This window comes from Macrobrachium nipponense, chromosome 9 (assembly GCF_015104395.2).
Source record: "Macrobrachium nipponense isolate FS-2020 chromosome 9, ASM1510439v2, whole genome shotgun sequence".
NCBI lineage: Eukaryota > Metazoa > Arthropoda > Malacostraca > Decapoda > Palaemonidae > Macrobrachium > Macrobrachium nipponense.
In genome coordinates this window covers 89819855-89839854 of record NC_061110.1, presented here as the reverse complement: position 1 = coordinate 89839854, position 20000 = coordinate 89819855, and the positions used below count along the sequence as shown (strand labels likewise).

General features: G+C 40.8%; 1 protein-coding gene across 10 annotated transcripts in view; it reads right to left on the bottom strand.

The window, feature by feature from the left end:
- The window catches only part of LOC135218566 (sodium/potassium/calcium exchanger 2-like), a 490480-nt gene that overhangs the window by 30614 nt on the left and 439866 nt on the right, over positions 1 to 20000 (bottom strand). For 9 of the 10 annotated variants that reach the window (XM_064254943.1, XM_064254946.1, XM_064254942.1 and 6 more), the window contains one exon: positions 18425 to 18870. In XM_064254943.1, coding sequence (XP_064111013.1) covers positions 18425 to 18870 — 446 coding nt within the window. The remainder of the gene's footprint in view (positions 1 to 18424; positions 18871 to 20000) is intronic. The other variant, XM_064254952.1, reaches the window with a different exon arrangement.

Below are 20000 nucleotides of genomic sequence, written 5' to 3'. Positions count from 1 at the left end.
AATAATAATAATTATAAATAATAATAATAATCTAACTACGAAATTTCGAAAGGTGACGGATGCATATTTCGTAACGAAAGAGAATTCTTTGATGATGATGACTCGTGACGATTACCAGAAAGAAAAGAAGAAGAAGAAGAAGAAGAAGAAGAAGAAGAAGAAGAAGAAGAAGAAGAAGAAGAAAGAAAGAAATAAAGAAAACACACAATAGCTTTTTATCTCTGTACATTTTTCAAAAGGCTTGAATATTCATTAGACGACCATGAAAAACTGGAACAGAGAAAAAGATGTCTCTATATACTTTTCAGAAACTGGGAAACGAAAACGAAGACCCAATTAGATAAGAACCGTCAAGACTCTTTTCTGTTTCAAGGAAATCTTATGCCAAGTAATGACGTCATCAAAATGTCAAGTTTTATTCAATTTCGTACAACAGTGTGTGCCAACTGTGATTTTATCTACGTATGGTGCCATGCTACGTTAAAAGATATGGGACCCAATTCATAGGTAAGGAGAGAGAGACGAAAGGAGATGAGAGAGGAGGAGAAGGACGAGAGAGGAACTTGAGAGAGAGAGAGAGAGAGAGAGAGAGAGAGAGAGAGAGAGAGAGAGAGACCTTGTGATCGTCGCTCCTCGCTGAGTGGCGTACGTAGAATAATAATAAAAACGAAATTGAAATTGCGTATCCAAGCGCTGCTGGGTTGCATTGTGCGACTTTTGTGAGATGTGGAAAAGGTGAACAGCTTACGAAATTTTTTTTCTATTATTATTCTGTTCTTCTTCGTGAGACGATCCATGATAAGAGATGATGACCCGCTGGTGACATAAACATGATAAAAGGGGGCCATCATACAGCAAACATGATCTATGAACGAGCTACGGTTGTGACAGCAGGCAGGCATCTCATTCAAAAAAAAAAGAACGTGGTTTAGTCAATGAAACAATTCAAGTACAGGAAAATATCGCTTGGAACGGTACGCGTGGTACACAAAGCGGAACAGAGAGAGAGGGGGAGAGAGAGATAGGAAAAACATGGTGGTGACGTCCTCCGCCGCAAGATTGACGAAGGGGTGAGGGTGGGTGCATTGATTTTGGTTTTGTTTTGAGTGTCCTCTGAAAACGTACTTCGTTCTCCGGGCTGGACGTCCAATACACCTGCTGGTCGGTGACGCCCTTGGGGTTGCCCATATCGACGGGGGGGAGCACGCCCTGGGTTTCCAAGTCGTCTTGCCACGTCGTAGTGACGACCTCCCGGATCGCGGGCACCCTGACTGGGTCGTGCCTCGGGGGAGTGCTGGTTAGGACGATCTCCTCGACCGCAGAGCCGTTGGCGTGGACTGGCTGAAATTGGCCTTCGACTTACCACCTTTGTACAAGTGAATGACACCGGAGTTTACTTCTCCTTACCTTTAAGCTAATCTCTAGGTTAATGAAACTAACAATAACAGACACTGTCAACGCCATTCATACCTGTGAAGGAGAGCGCCACCCATCTGGTCATCACAGCAGGACGATAATAACGATTCGTTTTAAATTTCGAAGCTTGGCGTTGCAAGCAAAATGTTATTATCGAAGAATTGCTCGTGGATTCATTCGACTGATTTCATTATAGTACATTCAAGCGATTCATTTCTTTTAAGTCAGTTTTGGCTGTGAGAGAGATCTTTAACGACAGAATTTACTTCTTACTGCTGTCACTTTTTTTTTCTATAGCTCGTAATTACGTAATTACCTTCAGGAGTGTCTAGTGAAACGATTCGGTAAACGCCACTAATGAAAATCAATCTACGAAGAATTAACTAACAGGTAAATTACAAAAACTCGCATCAAAGTATGTGAAGATGCGTCTGTATTTGTGGACGTAACACTGACCATGAGCAGAGATTAATCGAAGCTACAAACTTCACATCCATTCCAAGTTTTTTCTGTGTGTGTCTATGTGCGTGTGCGTGTCTATGTGCGTGTGCGTGTGCGTGTGGATGAGTGTGTAGATGTGTACTCAGATACAAGTTCTTTTGCAACTGGTTAGTAACACATTCTAAATCTATAGACCATGCCTTTCTCATCAATGAATGTTCACTAATGAATTGTTTTGTCTTAAATCATCTGCTGACCACTCTCTAGAAACTATCTTTGTTATGACAATTTAAATGTCACCCTCAAAACACACTGATATTACCTGCATTACCTTATCTGTTTGGCAACTTCCCCATAAATGTATTAGAGCTGCACACGCTATTCAAAACTGTCTCAAACCCTTCTTTGATGTTTGCAATCTTTCCCTAGTAGTTTTCATGTTTGATAACTCCCTTCTATAGACCCTTCAGTAGTTATCTGTCTCCTTCTTAACCTTTGATAACCAACTCTGAATGTCTGCAACCAGACCATATGAATCTTTGGTAAACATCCCCTTACTTAAAACCCTTGTGTAATAAACCCTCTAAATGGTATAATTTGAAGTTATAAGCCCACCAAGTATCTGATAATCATTCTTTGTTATGTTACCTATGCTTGTTCTCCTAATAGTGTCTGTCAATTGTATTGTCATACCCTTTTCAACCTCCACAGTGTTTGGTGCAACCTATGCCCTCTTGCATTTGTCTGAAAACCTTTGAAAATACAGGGATTTTCCCTTCTCGAAGTTGCATCATTTTTTGTCTGCTAACCTTCTGTAGATAGCTGGTTCCTGTCTTAGCTCTGTGTGTGTGTGTGTGCTTGTGTGTGTGTGGCTGCATTTTCTTATGACCCGAGTTGTATTTAATAATGTTCTATCACTAAGAAATGACACCTGAAACTTCAGTGATTGTAGCTTTTGTACTTATAATAATAATTTCTACTGACCCACGCTTATGAGTTTCATTCAAATCATCGTGACAAACGAAATTTTAAATTTTTTCTTTTTTCTTAAGAATCCTGCTTTTTAATAGACCCTTGCAGTTACACGTAATGCTTTGGTTAGTTAGACATTTTAGATCTGAAACAAGCCAATAAAGTAGTTGATTATGATAAAGAATAAATATGGCGGGCTTTAAACCTGTCCTTTTACTGACAATCTACGAGCGTGGTTGGTCAAGCAATAATCCTGTAGGTCTGATTTGACAAAGAATATTAAGAAACGATATAAATCGCCACTTTTCGCTGTGAACAAAATTAAAAATAAGTGTAGGAGTTTGACGTACATATTTTCATTTTACTTAAAGGGGGAAACAAGTTGCATTCATTATCTTACGCATAATGATAATGATAACTAAAGAGTAAAAAGCAGAAAATTACACATATCAGTAATAGTTTAACAAATACACATTATAAAAAAATAAGACAATTCTCCTTACCAAGTAACAATCTGAAACCTTATCATTAATGCATTAATTCAAATTACACACAATATGCACAATCGATGGATAAAACGTAAAGCGAAAAACTTCCACCGCCTTTTTCTGATAATCCGAAAACCACCTTTCAGGGTTTTCCTTCGAACCTTCGCGTTCCGACGAAATCTTATTCTAATCTTCTTCGGTAAACGGATTTTACAATCGACCACTCAGTCGAGAATAAGTCACAGTCTTGTAGATTAGGGCAGGAGAGCCTCCATTCTCCGAATTCCTCAAAAAAAGGGAACTGCTCATTGTTAAAAGAAAGAAAAAAAAAAAATCTAAGACCTGGTAAACGTTCTCTGCAAGGGTTTGTCCAGATGGGTAGAGAAAAAAATATATAAAAAAAAAAAGATATGAAAGCTCTTCCAGAATAATCAATCATTCTTGGTCTACTCATAGAAGCGGAATTTCATTCCTTTTGTTGTAGTGAATATACAAAAAGTCATACAATTCAAAACACTAACCTCCTTCGGGATTATTTACATAAATAATGTCGATGCAGTAGCGTTTGTGGGCATCCAGGAGCATCTATTTATAAACATTTACGTAACTTGATCCTCATGACACCAATGCTTTGACAGTCTGGTCCAGAGAGGTTCGTGTTTGTGAATCAAATATTCGTGAATATATTGGACAAGACGACCTCCATCCGATTCTCCGAGAGCTTGCGAAATTCGAAGAGTGTGTGTGTACGAGAGAGAGAGAGAGAGAGAGAGAGAGAGAGAGAGTTTTTCAAATGTATTGTCCTAGCTGTAAGTTAAAATTCGGGGGAAACTTGCTCTTCTCGATGCTGCCTTTGACTAAAGACAATATTTAAGCTCTATGCGACCGCCGACACTTAGCCTACGTACAAATCCTGAAAACAAAACGCGAGAAAATGGTTAAATTCTTCTCCGTGTGTCAGAAGACAAACAGGCACCGCGCGACTTCTTCTTATAAAGAGCGTAGCAAATAAATTCCCCCAAGCTCCTCAACAAATGGCACTTCAACCGGGACACTTATTCCACAAGAATGACGCATCTTTGTAGAAATAGTTTCTAAATTGGTCCAAGACGCTGAAATATTGGCGTTTCATAGTTCTGAACCGCATAAGAGGGGGTTGGAGGTTGGGGGTGGAGGTGGGGGGTGGGAGGGGGGCGGGAAGGGAGCCACGAAGAATCCTCAATATATATTATGAAGTTCAAGGGAAACAAGAAAAGAATTCCTGGTGGGGAGGGGGGTGGGAGACACGGAGAATCCTCAGATATATCATGAAGTTCAAAGTAAATAAGACCTTCCTGGCGGAGGGTGGGTGGGGGGGACGGTTAGAGGGAGACACGAAGAATCCTCAGATATATTATTATGAAGTTCAAAGTGAACAAGAACTTCCCGGGGGGGGGGGGGGGGGTGGAGGTGAATGCCAAAATGAGTGCCAAGGGATTCAACATGAATGACAAGGATATCTAATCCCATCGTTTGAGTGAATTAAATAAAAATCATGAGTCTTTGTGTCTTCTTCTTCTTCTTCTTCTGTTCTTTGAGAATAGGAAAACGCCAGACACCCAGGAACCACGACTTTGGAATAGGTCCAAGAGCACCATGATTGAGCTCATCTGGAAACGACGCTGCAACAGGTGACACAAATAGGGAGTTACAGATGAGATACTTTGCCAGAATCGGTGGAAATGATAACCCACAATCTATGCCGGAACTCGTAAATTAGAAATCTCTACTAGGGAGAGACAGACAGCCTGACGGACTGAGAGAGAGAGAGAGAGAGAGAGAGGAGAGAGATGAGACGAGAGAGAGAGAGAGAGAGAGAGAGAGAGTTTAATGAAATGGACTGACTATGAGTAATCATGAGAGATGCTTACATTGACAAAAAATGAAATTCTTCATGATTTTGATGAACACATGCATTTAGCTTGATTTAATAGGCAATTATGTTTATCTAAGGCTTTTATTTACGAGCGGTTTACTTATTTTATTTAGATTAGAGCTTATTTAAGGAAAAGGTTTCTATTTATACGTGGATTATCAGTAAAAAAAAAAACAAAAAAAAATAACCTTTTCGGTTACTGGTGACTATTTTTCCTTGGCTGGAATGGTCCCAAGGAAAAAGAAGACAGCAGATTTCGCTATAATAATAATAATAATAATAATAATAATAATAATAATAATAATAATAATAATAATAATAATAATAATAATAATAATAATAATAATATCATCTACAGCTGTAAACAGCATCACAGCACCTGGGCAAGAAGCACAGCATTCATGACTGAACTCCAACATCACTCTATACAGCATTCATAAGTATGATTTCAAATTTGGTTTAGGGTAAAAAAAAAAAAAAAAAAAAAAAAAAAAAAAAAAAAAAAAAAAAAAAAAAAAGACTACGTTCATTATTTCTTAAATGACGTCACCGGTTTTAAGGAACCACGCCCCTTTTTTCTCATTTAGGGAAATCAAATTAACTTCAGAAAACACACATATGTAAATATTATAAATAAAAGCCATTTGCAAAAATTGGAATATATCGACGAAAATTAATGGGAAGATAAAAAAAGTATTCCGCAGCATAAGAAATATTTGTTTGTTTGTTTGTATGGCGTTTTCACGTTGTATGGAACCAGTGGTTATTCAGCAACGGGACCAACGGCTTTACGTGACTTCCGAACCACGCCGAGAATGAACTCCTATCACCAGAAATACACATCTTTAACTCCTCAATGGAATGCCCGAGGATCGAACTCGCGGCCACCGAGGTGGCAGGCCAAGACCATACCGATCACGCCACTGAGGAGCTAGCATAAGAAATACCTATTGACAGGTAACGTGTATCTTCTAATCTACAAGTTGTACAAAAACAGAAATGTTCCCTTTTTCCCGCATCGTAGTATGTTTATCAACAGATTCAAATGTTGCAAAAACGTGATGCTCTAGTGCCGAGCCAAGATTGCAAGCCATGAACGTCATCATTAAGTTGACGGGATGATGCCATTGAATGTAAACGATTAAATACCAAAGGATAATATTCCATTGAGAGGAGGAGGAGGAGGAGGAGGAGGAGGAGGAGGAGGAGGAGGAGGCTGGTCTTTGCTTTCATTACTTTCATTGATGATATTCACTCGTCTAATAATAATTGAGGCGTTCACAATATTAAGGGTTTCCAGGGGCTGATTAGAAAAAAAAAATCGTGAGAAAACAGAGTTTGTAAATTGGCATTTTCAAACACGCATATCACCACTCTTGTTAGGTGATGGGGTTTTCGACCACCTTGGAGTCTACATATGCAAGTACGCTTTTAGAAGACTTTGGAGCAAAAAAATGCGACTTGGACCTCTGGGGACCCTTAATATTGTGAACGCCTGAATTCATCATTTCTCACCATAGAATGGAAGTGTCAGATATTACTGCAACACATGCAACTCAGACAATGAAACGCTCTGACTCCCATACATTAAATAATAATAAAAATCAAGGGTTTTGTTCCCTTCTGACATACTGAGGTCAGAAACATGAACCAAAAAACATCAAGAGGAAGTCTCGCGAAAATCACAACTCGACCCAGATCATTTTGGACGAAAAGCCTCTAAGAATCACGTTCGTGTCGGTTGAGAACACGAACGCGCGGCATAAAACAGCCACCGCTTTCAAGGTCTGCTGGAAAGCTCCAGGAAATGACGACGCCATTGCACGTGCTGGAATGAGGGGGTGATCGACCTAAGAAAGCTGGAGGATTCATTACCAGGGTTTAGAGAAGAAGATCAAGAAAGGAAACGTGGCGAAGTCGCAAAATAACTGAAAGGAGGCTTTTGATTCATGACTCACTACTACAGCAGCCTTAAAAGGATTCTCCTAGGAAATAAGTCAAGTGAGTCCTCCATACAACAATGGACAGGGGGCGTCATTTCAGATTTTTGTTGGGGTGGGGATGGGGGGTTTGGGGGGTGGGGGGTTAAAGGACTGGTTTGGCGAGCGAAAGGCGAGCCTAATAAGCTGGGTTTTTTAAATTTTTGTTTTTTTTTTAATTATGAGCTATTTTATGTTTTTTTAAGCCACAACGAGAAAGGTATTTCAGCAAAAAACTATATGCTCACACTACTGTTTTTTGTTTATCTCATCATCACCGGTCGCTAGTAGACAGAAAAGGATCAAGAAACATATATAATATTTCTGAGAACTTTCATATTTATGACCTGCACATTTTAAAATGAAAACATGCTATTACTTCTTGGGGCTTGAAGGTGAGGGGGCTAAGTTGAGGGTTGGGGGGGGGGTGGGGGGGGGGGGGGAAAAGTGAGGGCTTTTGGGGGGGGGGGGGGCAAGCAAGAGTCTTGTGGGGGAGGCCAGTTCTCCCCACCTCCTTATTAAATGACGCCCCTGACAATGGATAAGTCATACCCAAACCTACACAAAAAATAAATAAATAAATAAATAAATAAGTGTCTGGAAAGAGAAAATAATTGGTGGTATCCTAGAACCTTCCTGGTCTGTTTACTTAAAAAAAGAAATAGGATCCTTTAAGTTCTTGGTTTGTTAAATGAAATAACGAGAAGCTAAACACCCATGTCAAATCTTCCCCTGAAGGGAAGAAAAAATTGAAAGAAAACCAAAGAAAAATGAACAGGTTTAACACTGCAAGTGACAGAAATCGCCTCTCCAAAGGCGGAGAAGGGACAAAGAATCAGGCCAAATCCATACGATGAAGACGTATATATACCTTTGAACTTTGAACTTTGGCTCCCATCAACCTGCTAGCTTCCATGGCAAGGTCACCTTGTTGTTAGCCAAGTGATAAATGGCTGCGACTTGCTGCTGACCTCCGCCCGACGATAAAGCTGGTGAAATTATCAGGATACAAATGGAGGAATGAAGCTAACTAAGGAACTGTGAGCTTACACTGCTGACTTGGCATAGATCTCTTGTGGCAAATGTGAGAAGAGGCTGCTTAGCTGGTGGTACGTCGATAGAACGCGGAAGGGAATCATGTCTCGGTTCAACGCAACTTCAGAGGAATGCCGACAATTGAAAAAAGGTGAAGATACAGGTGAAGGCTGGCAAAATCCAAATCGGACATTTCTCAAACCTCCCTCTCTCGACTCGGAAATAAACTGGGGGGAGGGAGGAAAAAAGGTAATTCAAAAGTTAATTACCTGAAATACAAAAACTATTCAGAAACACATGAAGCTGAAAGGTATTGAAAACGCTTGAAAAGATCGTTTTTTTTAATCGACTTTGTACAAGTATAGGATTTACGATTTCATAAATCTTAGCCCTTAAGTAAAAGGTTTCGAGTTTTAAATATACATATAAACACACACGTCTTATATATATATATATATATATATATATATATATATATATATATATATGTATATATATATATATATATATATATATATATATATATATATATTATATATATATATACCATCACTTCACTGATTACCAGTGGCAGTATCATTACCAGAGAAAAAAGATAACACTTTCTGCGGTAAATCTTCAGTACTTGCCTCCCATCTTTTCCCAAACAGAGATTTTATCTGAAGGATTTTAATGCCAGCAAGAAACATTTCACTACGAAACAGAACACGGTGGTTTATCAAGCATTGAGTTAATGGCGGAATCTTTCTGACAGGTTTATTCATACGTTTAGTTTAGATCAGCGAAGACTAATCTCGGCACTTCAAAACCGTATTATTCCACGGAAGACTTAAGTGATGGGCTTACATACATATGTATACGGCATAGGTAAGGTGTTTGGGTTATTCAAAAAGTGATGGTTGTAGCGTTGTAGTCATTCATTAGAGGACATGAAGATTTTATATGAATTAAGTGTAATAATACTGATTGTCTAATTACATATAAAGAGACTTTATATATCTATATATACAGGGTGTCCATAAAGTCCCAGTACCATTCTGAGCAAAAGATACTTGTAATGGTACTGGGACTTTATGGACACCCTGTATATATATATATATATATATTATATTATATATGATATATTATATATACATATATATATTTATATATATAATATATATACTATATATATATATACTATATATATATATATATATATATAAAGAATCTCCGCTGCCGACATATGCGTTTTGCTTTCTTCTGCGCCTAAGAACTACGACAAATCAGCCCGAGGAATAGTATAATGATAATAGTGCAATGACGGCATGTCACTATGGAGGCACGAGGAACGAATCTATTGATGTCCTATGGATCTTCTGGCCGCCCAAAAGGAATAAAGAAGAAATTGCAGATCGTATAAAATATCAATGGTCAAATCACACGACAAGACGCGTCGTCATCACATTCACGACATTCTCTCTTAGGACAGAACGTTCCTGAAAAGTAACAAAAATGCACTTTCAGAAGTAATGAAAGTATTGCTTGCTCTCTCTCTCTCTCTCTCTCTCTCTCTCTCTCTCTCTCTCTCTCTCTCTCTCTCTCTCTCTCTCTCTCTCTCTCACACACACACACACACACACACACAAACTGATAACTGATAAACAAAGGACGAACTAATCGGAAACGAAAATAGCCCATGGTGAATCATAAGCGGTAAAAGAATCGCAATCTAAACCTCTCTCTCTCTTCTCTCTCTCTCTCTCTCTCTCTCTCTCTCTCTCGCCGAATCAACCGGAAACGGAAGTAACACGCGGTGAACACCGGACGCTTAAGTGTCGTAAACGGAAACCTGAAATCATCAAACAAATGAAAAAACTGAGCACCGAATTTAGCGGGTACAAGGCATCGCCACATGTCATTACTGGCAGGAAAATAAAGTTCCCAAGATGCACAAACAAGATTGGATGCTGCACGCGGTCTGTTTCTAATAGAGGCAATGATAAAGGGGGAGGGGTTTCAGATATACGTTTAGCAATATGTAATAACTAAGATATATAATGCAGTAAATTGCGAAATTATGCGAGGACACAATTATATCAGTCAAGAGTAAGCGGAGATTCAGTCAAAAATAATAATTGGGAGGGGAATTTCACAATGCAGATCGTCGTCATGTACGAGTTTATATATGAAAAAGAGATGTCTGCTCTTCCAAAAAGGAAGAGAATTCGGCGACATAGCAACCACTAAATACAGGAATAAGAAAAGGTGACTATTTCGTTGGTAAAGAGGAAACGCTAACTTGGATGAAAACGAAAACTTTCATTAAAATCTCTCAAGACACAGCAGCGCAGGGCAAGGGTAATGCACACAGGAAGCGAACTAAGGAGAGAAAATGTATAGGAGGAAGGAATAATTCCCTCGGTCCATTCTCAGAATAAAAGCAGCTATCAAGAGATATGATGAAAACTGGTTCCCTAAGGGACAAAATGATACAAAACTGGATGCTTCTAACACAAGAATGAGAAGAAATTCCCTGAGGGACAAAATGATACAAAACTCGATACTTCTAACACAAGAATGAGAAGAAATTCCCTGAGGGACAAAAAGATACAAAACTGGATACTTCTAACACAAGAATGAGAAGAAATTCCCTGAGGGACAAAATGATACAAAACCGGACGCTTCTAACTCAAGAATGAGAAGAAATTCCCTGAGGGACAAAATGATACAAAACTGGATGCTTCTAACACAAGAATGAGAAGAAATTCCCTGAGGGACAAAATGATACAAAACTGGATGCTTCTAACACAAGAATGAGAAGAAATTCCCTGAGGGACAAAATGATACAAAACCGGATGCTTCTAACCCAAGAATGAGAAAAAAGAAGAAAAAACAGGGAAACAAGTAGGGGGCTATAGTCAATCATATCGCTAATGTCCGTATCATTTGTGGACCGAACAGAATTAGCGTGAAGTATCAATGAAATGAACGCGCCGGGTGGCGGCGTTCAGCGGGCAACAATATGCAATAGAGTAGCTTTAAAAAAAATTAGAATAAAACTAACATTTCCTTTGTATGGAAAACTATGTAAGAAAAAAAAATAAAAACACCGCACAAGTACAAAAGAGAAATCTGGCAGTAACACGTCAGTCGAGCAAAGGGCAGAGGTAAAAAAAAAGCAAGGGGGCCGGGGGGGCCGGGGCGGAGAATGAGTTCAGTCTTTCGGAAACACAGGCAAACAAAGGCGAATGGAAAAGGGGAGATAAAAGAAGATAAAAAAAAAGTTTAAACAAATGACAAGAAGAGACGATGCGGTTTTTGACGATTTGTACACGTGCGTTGTCATCATGCTGCCGTTCGCTGTCCCACACCCTCACTCCTTGTGCACATAAATGTAAAAACTATTTTTTTTTATTTATTTCCCTTGTTCTGTTTACCATAACTTTTCAGGAATAAAACTTCGATAGTTTTCTTCTACAACTTCATATCTCTCCGACCACCGTCATCGCAAACTTCCAGCCTCTAGAAAATACAAAAATAAATATGGAATTTTCAAATTAGTCATTCTTGTTTGACAGCTGTGAATAGCTTGAGAGAGAGAGAGAGAGAGAGAGAGAGAGAGAGAGAGAGAGAGGGAATGCAGCATATGAGCTTTAAAAAATTAATTTGTATTTTCACAGTTCAGGAACTGGGTGTGTGTGTGTGTGTGTGTGTGTGTGTGTGTGTGTGTGTGTGTGGAGAGAGAGAGAGAGAGAGAGAGAGAGAGAGAGAGAGAAATAGCTCGCACTTGCTTTGATCTTCAAGTCAATGACCCCTGTAGACTTGTTCCATACGAACAGTGTTTACACCCTAAAGAATAATAATATTGTTGCACGACATTGATAATAATAATAATAATAATAATAATAATAATAATAATAATAATAATAATAATATTATCATTATTATACAATACCGACAAAGGCCTGCATGCCAGGCTCGTCCTCCTTGATATTCCATCTGTTTCATCCCTCAGACGAGAGCACCTGCCCTGGAAATCAAGGCTTTGAGGAAGCGGGGGAAGGGGGAAGGGGAAGGGGCGGGGGCCGGATCTGCTGTGAGGTCCGCTGTCTTGATCAATAATGCGAACTTCAGGCGCCTGCAAATATTGGCTAAATGGAGCGTCTGAGACAGACGGATTTCCAGCAGTTCGATTTTTAGCTGTCAGATTTCCAACAGTCGGATTTTGAAGAGTCTGATTTCCAGCGGTTGGATTTCCAGAAGTCGGATTTCCAGGAGTAGAGGATATATATATTCTTTTCACTTAAGTAGGCGATATATTCTTTCCACTAAAGTATGGGATATATTCTTTTCACTTAAGTAGATGATACAGACATTTTACTTAAATTATATTTTTTTTTTCACTCAAGTAGATGATACATTCTTTTCACTTACGCAGATGATGCATTCTTTTTACTTGAGTAAATTATATATTTTTTCACTCAAGTAGATGCTATATTATTTTCACTTAAGTAGGTGATATATTCTTTTTAATTAAGTAGGTGAAATATTCTTCTCACTTAAGTAGATTTTGCATTCTTTTTACTTAATAGGTGATAAATTCTTTTCACTTGAGCACATGTTTTAATTCATTGTACCCAGGAGTTTTTTTTATGAGACGCCGAAGGCTAGGCAAAATTATTTCCCGCCTGAGCCGAAAACTAAAACAGAAAAGGAAGTAGAGAGTCTAACAACAAGGATGAAACAGTATTTTGGCATGAGATGCAGAAATTTAAAAGATACAAAGGCAATGATCGAATTCCACAGCTTAAGAGTCATGTAAAACACCTGGTTCGAGGCTCTGCTATGCCCAGGTACTCTTTACCTGTTCATCTACCTCAGGTGAAGTATTCAGAGCAAAGATCCACCCACCTGCTCTTGCATGTGGCGTGCATATATAAATATATAAATTTAGTGTGAGTGGCGGTCAAAAGCAAAGTGGAGAGGAGAGCGAGAAGAAGATGAACTGAAATGATGAGGTTGTAGAATGCCCCGGAATCTGAGAAATGAGGAGGCAGTAGAATGCGCCACTACCTGAGAAATGAGGAGGCAGCAGAATGTGCCGAAACCTATGAAATGAGGAGGCAGTAGAATGCGCTGCTACCTATGAAATGAGGAGGCATTAGAATGCGCCGCTACCTATGAAATGAGGAGACAGTAGAATGCACTGCTACTTGAGAAATGAGGAGGCAGTAGAATGAGCCGCTACCTATGAAATGAGGAGGCAGTAGAATGCGCCGCTACCTATGAAATGAAGAGGCAGTAGAATGCGTCGCTACCTATGAAATGAAGAGACAGTAGAATGCGCCACTACCTGAGAAATGAAGAGGCAGTAGAATGCGCCGCTACCTATGAAATGAGGAGGCAGTAGAATGCGCCGCTACCTATGAAATGAGGAGGCAGTAGAATGCGCCGCTACTTGAGAAATGAGGAGGCAGTAGAATGCGCCGCTACCTATGAAATGAGGAGGCAGTAGAATGCGCCGCTACCTATGAAATGAGGAGGCAGTAGAATGTGCCGCTACTTGGAAGATGAAAGGAGCAGTAGAATGCCGCGCTACCTTGAAATGAGGAGGCAGTAGAATGCGCCGCTACCTATGAAATGAGGAGGCAGTAGAATGCGCCGCTACCTATGAAATGAGGAGGCAGTGGAATGCGCCGCTACCTATGAAATGAGGAGGCAGTAGAATATGCCGCTACCTATGAAATGAGGAGGCAGTAGAATGCACCGCTACTTGAGAAATGAGGAGGCAGTAGAATGCGCCGCTACCTATGAAATGAGGAGGCAGTAGAATGCGCAGCTACTTGAGGAATGAGGAGGCAGTATAATGCACCACTACCTGAAAAATGAGGAGGCAGTAGAATGTGCCGCTACCTATGAAATGAGGAGGCAGTAGAATGCACCGCTACATGAGAAATGAGGAGGCAGTAGAATGCGCCGCTACCTATGAAATGAGGAGGCAGTAGAATGCGCCGCTACCTATGAAATGAGGAGGCAGTAGAATGCGCCCGCTACTTGAGGAAATGAGGAGGGCAGTAGAATGCGCCGCTACCTATGAAATGAAGGAGGCAGTAGAATGCGCCGCTACCTATGAAATGAGGAGCAGTAGAATTGCGCCGCTACCTATGAAATGAGGAGGCCAGTTAGAATGCGCCGCTACCTATGAAATGAGGAGCAGTAGAATGCACGCTACTTGAGAAATGAGGAGGCAGTAGAATGCGCCGCTACCTATGAAATGAGGAGCAGTAGAATGCGCGCTACCTATGAAATGAAGGAGGCAGTAGAATGCGCCACTACCTATGAAATGAGGAGGCAGTAGAATGCGCCGCTACTTGAGAAATGAGAAGGCAGTAGAATGCACCGCTACTTGAGAAATGAGGAGGCAGTAGAATGCGCCGCTACCTGAGAAATGAGGAGGCAGCAGAATGTGCCGCTACCTATGAAATGAGGAGGCAGTAGAATGCGCCGCTACCTATGAAATGAGGAGGCAGTAGAATGCGCCGCTACTTGAGAAATGAGGAGGCAGTAGAATGCACCGCTACTTGAGAAATGAGGAGGCAGTAGAATGTGCCACTACCTGAGAAATGAGGAGGCAGTAGAATGCGCCGCTACTTGAGAAATGAGAAGGCTGTAGAATGCGCCGCTACTTGAGAAATGAGGAGGCAGTAGAATGCGCCGCTACCTATGAAATGAGGAGGCAGTAGAATGCACCGCTTCTTGAGAAATGAGGAGGCAGTAGAATGCGCTGCTACTTGAGAAATGAGGAGGCAGTAGAATGCGCCATTATCTGAGAAATGAGGAAGCAGTAGAATGCGCCGCTACTTGAGAAATGAGGAGGCAGTAGAATGCGCCACTACCTGAGAAATGAGGAGGCAGTAGAATGCGCCGCTACTTGAGAAATGGAAGGGAGGCAGTAGAATGCGCAATACCTGAGAAATGAGAGGCAGTAGAATGCGCCATTACCTGAGAAATGAGGAGGCAGTAGAATGCGCCGCTACCTTTGAAATGAGGAGGCAGTAGAATGCGCCATTACCTAAGAAATGAGGAGGCAGTAGAATGCTCCGCTACCTATGAAATGAGGATGCAGTAGAATGCTCCGCTACCTATGAAATGAGGAGGCAGTAGAATGCACCGCTACCTATGAAATGAGGAGGCAGTAGAATGCGCCGCTACCTATGAAATGAGGAGGCAGTAGAATGCGCCGCTACCTATGAAATGAGGAGGCAGTAGAATGCGCCGCTACCTATGAAATGAGGAGGCAGTAGAATGCACCAGCTACCTATGAAATGAGAGGCAGTAGAATGCGCCGCTACCTATGAAATGAGGAGGCAGTTAGAATGCGCCGCTACTTGAGAAAATGAGGAGCAGTAGAATGCGCCGCTACCTATGAAATGAGGAGGCAGTAGAATGCGCCGCTACCTATGAAATGAGGAGGCAGTAGAATGCGCCGCTACCTATGAAATGAGGAGGCAGTAGAATGCGCCGCTACTTGAGAAATGAGGAGGCAGTAGAATGCGCCGCTACTTGAGAAATGAGGAGGCAGTAGAATGCGCTGCTACTTGAGAAATGAGGAGGCAGTAGAATGCGCCGCTACCTATGAAATGAGGAGGCAGTAGAATGCGCCGCCACCTATGAAATGAGGAGGCAGTGGAATGCGCCGCTACTTGAGATATGAGGAGGCAGTAGAATGGGTCGCTACCTATGAAATGAGGAGGCAGTAGAATGCGCCGCTATTTGAGAAATGAGGAGGCAGTAGATGGCGCTGCTACTGAAGATAAATGAGGAGGCAGTAGAATGCGCCGCTACTTATGAAATGAGGAGGCAGTAGAATGCGCCGCTACCTGAGAAATGAGGAGGCAGTAGAATGCGCCGCTACTTGAGAAATGAGGAGGCAGTAGAATGCGCCGCTACTTGATAAATGAGGAGGCATTAGAATGCGCCACTACTTGAGAAATGAGGAGGCAGTAGAATGCGCCGCTACCTATGAAATGAGGAGGCAGTAGAATGCGCCGCTACCTGAGAAATGAGGAGGCAGTAGAATGCGCCGCTACCTATGAAATGAGGAGGCAGTAGAATGCGCCGCTACTTGAGAAATGAGGAGGCAGTAGAATGCGCCGCTACCTGAGAAATGAGGAGGCAGTAGAATGCGCCGCTACCTGAGAAATGAGGAGGCAGTAGAATGCGCCGCTACCTATGAAATGAGGAGGCAGTAGAATGCGCCGCTACCTGAGAAATGAGGAGGCAGTAGAATGCGCCACTACTTGAGAAATCAGGAGGCAGTAGAATGCGCCGCTACCTATGAAATGAGGAGGCAGTAGAATGTGCCGCTACCTGAGAAATGAGGAGGCAGTAGAATGCGCCACTAGCTATGAAATGAGGAGGCAGTAGAATGCTCCGCTACCTATGAAATGAGGAGGCAGTAGAATGCACCACTACCTATGAAATGAGGAGGCAGTAGATTGCGCCACTACCTGCCAAAGGCCCACACGTTTTTGATTTTTTGTATAAACTACTATAAGAGGTCAGTCGCTAAAGTGCACGTTATTTCTCATGTCTCTTCCAGATTACTTTTAAATATTAGGAATTCTGTCCTTCATTAACCTGTCGGGAATTGTATTGCGTATCTGAAAGAATGTTTATTGTATTTACAGTTTTGTATATGACATATATATACATATGTGTGTGTGAACGTGTAAATTTATCTTGTGATAAGAGTCTTATCTCTGTAAAAGCTTGCAAGTGAAATTAACTGACCTTTGTTTTTCTTACTATGAATGTGCAAGAACGCGCAAATAATGATAATAATTCTACTGATGAAAGCGGTAACAGTAATGATGATAATACACGAAAATCGACAGTGGATCATCATCAGTTTTAAATGATATCCAAACAGGCCTTGCCATCACCGAGAAGGGAAATCTGTACTAGGGACAGAAGATGCTTCTGAAATTCATATTGATGAGCTCAAATACAAGCGTTAACACGGTCATTCTAGACACAGTGACAACTGTGTTGCTACTGTTGCTAAGCAATTTATCCCTTGAGGGGCTAAGGGCAACACACTTCACTAGAATACGGCTGTTTAGCCTCAATGTGCCAGAGGTTACGAGACCATCATCCTCTAATTGGAAGGAATTGTCTTTACAGGAGGGTGATAAAGGAATCCTTTGAGCCTGTGCTTGATACCGGTATCAGGGGGCCGTACATACAGCCTTGGGCAAATTGTAATAAAAATGAAAATTATTCAATGTAAAAGGCCATCCTCATAACATCAGAAAGTTGCTTTCGTTACATTTTCTAATTATAATGATCATTATTCAAAAGATGAACCCTATTCATTTGGAACAAAGCCACCAAAGGGGCCAATGACTTGAAATTCAAGCTTCCGAAGAACATGGTATTAATGAGAAAGATGTAACAGTAGGTAATGAGAAATAACAGAAAGAAGAGATCAGCTATTAAATAAATAGATAATCTTGTAAATCAATAAATAAATAGATAAACTTGTAAGTCATTAAAGCAAAAGAGATTGTCTCTTGGTAAACAGTGTCCTCTGCTTTAAATGTGTAAAGATTAAACGTTATTCAGGTGTGAAATGAAAGTAATTATCCATTTAATTTATCTAAGAGGCTGGAAGTTTTTCCATCTGAGAAGTCGGACAAAAGATACTTTTTTAACTATACCTAAAATACATGAAAAAAAGGAGTTCTGAGTTCGATGTAAATAGATATAATAGACTGTACAGTTTTACATAAGCAGCTACAAGAGGAAACGATCCAGATTTTAAATTTTTTTGTCTACTTATTTAAACTCTATTGGCAAAGGGAAACTTTTCTAAATTTTCAAAGTATTCTGAGAATGCTTCTGAGAAGGGGCCATCTGGAAAGGAATGCCCCATAAAAACTACTGGGACCTACTGGGGAGATTTGATTATGGGGGTGGGGTGTCGGGGAAGCTATGGGGGAGGGAATTAGTACTGCAAGCAATGAACATCAACAGTAACTCATCAGGAGAGCAAGAGTGCTAGTAGATGCGAGAGCAACAATACACAAGCGGAGTGAGGGCGTTCGAGAGCGAGCGAGGGCGACGAATGCAAACCGCCCATAGAGGCGGGGGGATCGCAGTCCTAGGGAAGGGACATATCGGCACAGCCTTACCGCGGGGGTGGTGACGTCTGCCTCCACATCAGTGGCGTCGGGGGCAGCCGGCGCGACGCCGTTGTTGTCGCCGCCGCCGCTGCCGTTCTGAGGAGGAGGAAGAGGAGGAGGAGGGAGAGCCTTGGTGGTGGGAGGGATCTTGCGCACAGAGTTGGTGCCATAACTCACATTGTTCGCGACGGAGTTACTCTCGGACTGGAGGTCGCCGTTGGTGTGCGGGCCGCTATGGGAAGCCGCGTCCGAGGACCCCAGGGAGTCGACGTGCGTCACTTCCGTGCCCTGGGACGACCGGCCACTTACGTGCGACTGATTGTCAGGGCGAGCGTCCGGGGTGAGTCCGTCGGAGCGGTAGGTCTCCACGCGGCCGTTCTGGGGCTTGGTGGCGTCGAGCAGCACCTTCAGAGATGCGATGGCGTGCAGCTGTGTCGCCTTCTCGTCCACTTTGCCTGTAAGCAACAACGGCACTCAGTCTTAACTCGCTACATTATATTTAGAAAAAAATAAATAAATAACATAACGTCACTGACTACTATTACACTATTACCTTTTGTAAAGAAGTTGTCACACTTGGAAATTAATCTGTAAAAATTCATGGACATATAATTTCTGGGTAAATTCAAGTTGAATGTTACTTGTGGGAAATATATTGTATTCAGGTATATTAGCAATGGACAATCTTAATACCGTGAAAGAAAGTAATGCCTCTTTTAGAATTTATATATTAAAGTAAATTATTGACAATTACTCTTACAGAAACCTATTAACTAAAAAAATCAAACAAAAAATGATTATCAAAAAAACAATACTCTATTTTCATTTTGAAAATGCTCAGTTTTCAATGAATTATTCTTGTTTCAACTCATCATAATAATAACTTTTTTTCCTGGTTTGACAATTAACCTTAAATGACCTGAAGCAATCATGTTACGAAAATCTCACAAACACTTTGATTTTTCATTTTTCACTTTTTTCACGGGCACATTTATTTCATAGTTACCTCCTAATTGTTCATGCACCTTCGTGAACATAAATACACATACTGAACAAATGATCAAAAATTGTAAATCAGTCAAAATAATTGTTTACGCTTTTCCATGATCAGAAAAGGCTATTTCCATTTCATTAGTATATATATTCCCTCATTAAACAAAGAATGATTGACCTAGCTGCTTATGCAAAACGCCCGAAGACTGAAAAATGAATGAATTAAAGTCACAACTGACAGCACAGAAATGTTTGAGCAACCCCGTTATTCATTATTCACTGACTCGTCAATTCTACATGGGATTTGATTGTTTCAGTTTGAAATGCTTATCATGCACAGGAAACGAAAATACCTAGTTTTTAACATTTTTCTGATTTTTCTCAAAAAACAATAGACGTTGTTTATTCTTAGCAGTTTGACGACATGTTGATATAATCGATCCTGAAATATTCCCCTGTTTTATATAAATTAGCTAGGAAAAATATTCTGTTTGTTTAACATGGACTTGAAAATGTATTCCCGTTTTGGCTTCACTGAAATTCACGAACGTTCAGAGGAGCTGTCAAAACTGCACAGGTATTGGAACTCAAA